Source organism: Tupaia chinensis, unplaced genomic scaffold, assembly GCF_000334495.1.
Source record: "Tupaia chinensis unplaced genomic scaffold, TupChi_1.0 Scaffold149964_2, whole genome shotgun sequence".
In the NCBI taxonomy this organism is placed as follows: domain Eukaryota; kingdom Metazoa; phylum Chordata; class Mammalia; order Scandentia; family Tupaiidae; genus Tupaia; species Tupaia belangeri.
This window is the reverse complement of record NW_006209806.1, coordinates 1,733,059-1,733,276: the sequence shown is the minus strand read 5'-3', so window position 1 is coordinate 1,733,276 and position 218 is coordinate 1,733,059. Positions and strand designations below refer to the sequence as shown.

Genomic DNA, 218 nt, shown 5'->3' with positions numbered 1-218 from the left:
GGAGCCCCGATGCTGGCCCGGAGGAAGCCGGTGCTGCCGGCGCTCACCATCAACCCCGCCCTCGCCGAGGGCCCGTCCCCCACCAGCGAGGGCGCCTCCGAGTGAGTGTGCAGGGGGCGGCCGGGGGCCTGCGGGAGGGAACGGGGAGGGGCTCGCCCAGGGCCGGGACGGAGCGTGTCAGAGCGCTGAGACCGGCAGGGGGGGGGCCGTGCGGGGGC

At 78.9% G+C, this 218-nt stretch overlaps 1 protein-coding gene across 1 annotated transcript in view; it reads left to right on the top strand.

The window, feature by feature from the left end:
• The window catches only part of MAP2K2 (mitogen-activated protein kinase kinase 2), a gene marked incomplete at its 5' end in the record, with an annotated part of 21,672 nt that continues 21,454 nt past the window's right edge, over positions 1-218 (top strand). Inside the window, 1 exon segment of the mRNA XM_014585545.1 lies at positions 1-101. Within this exon segment, the coding sequence (XP_014441031.1) occupies positions 10-101 (92 nt within the window).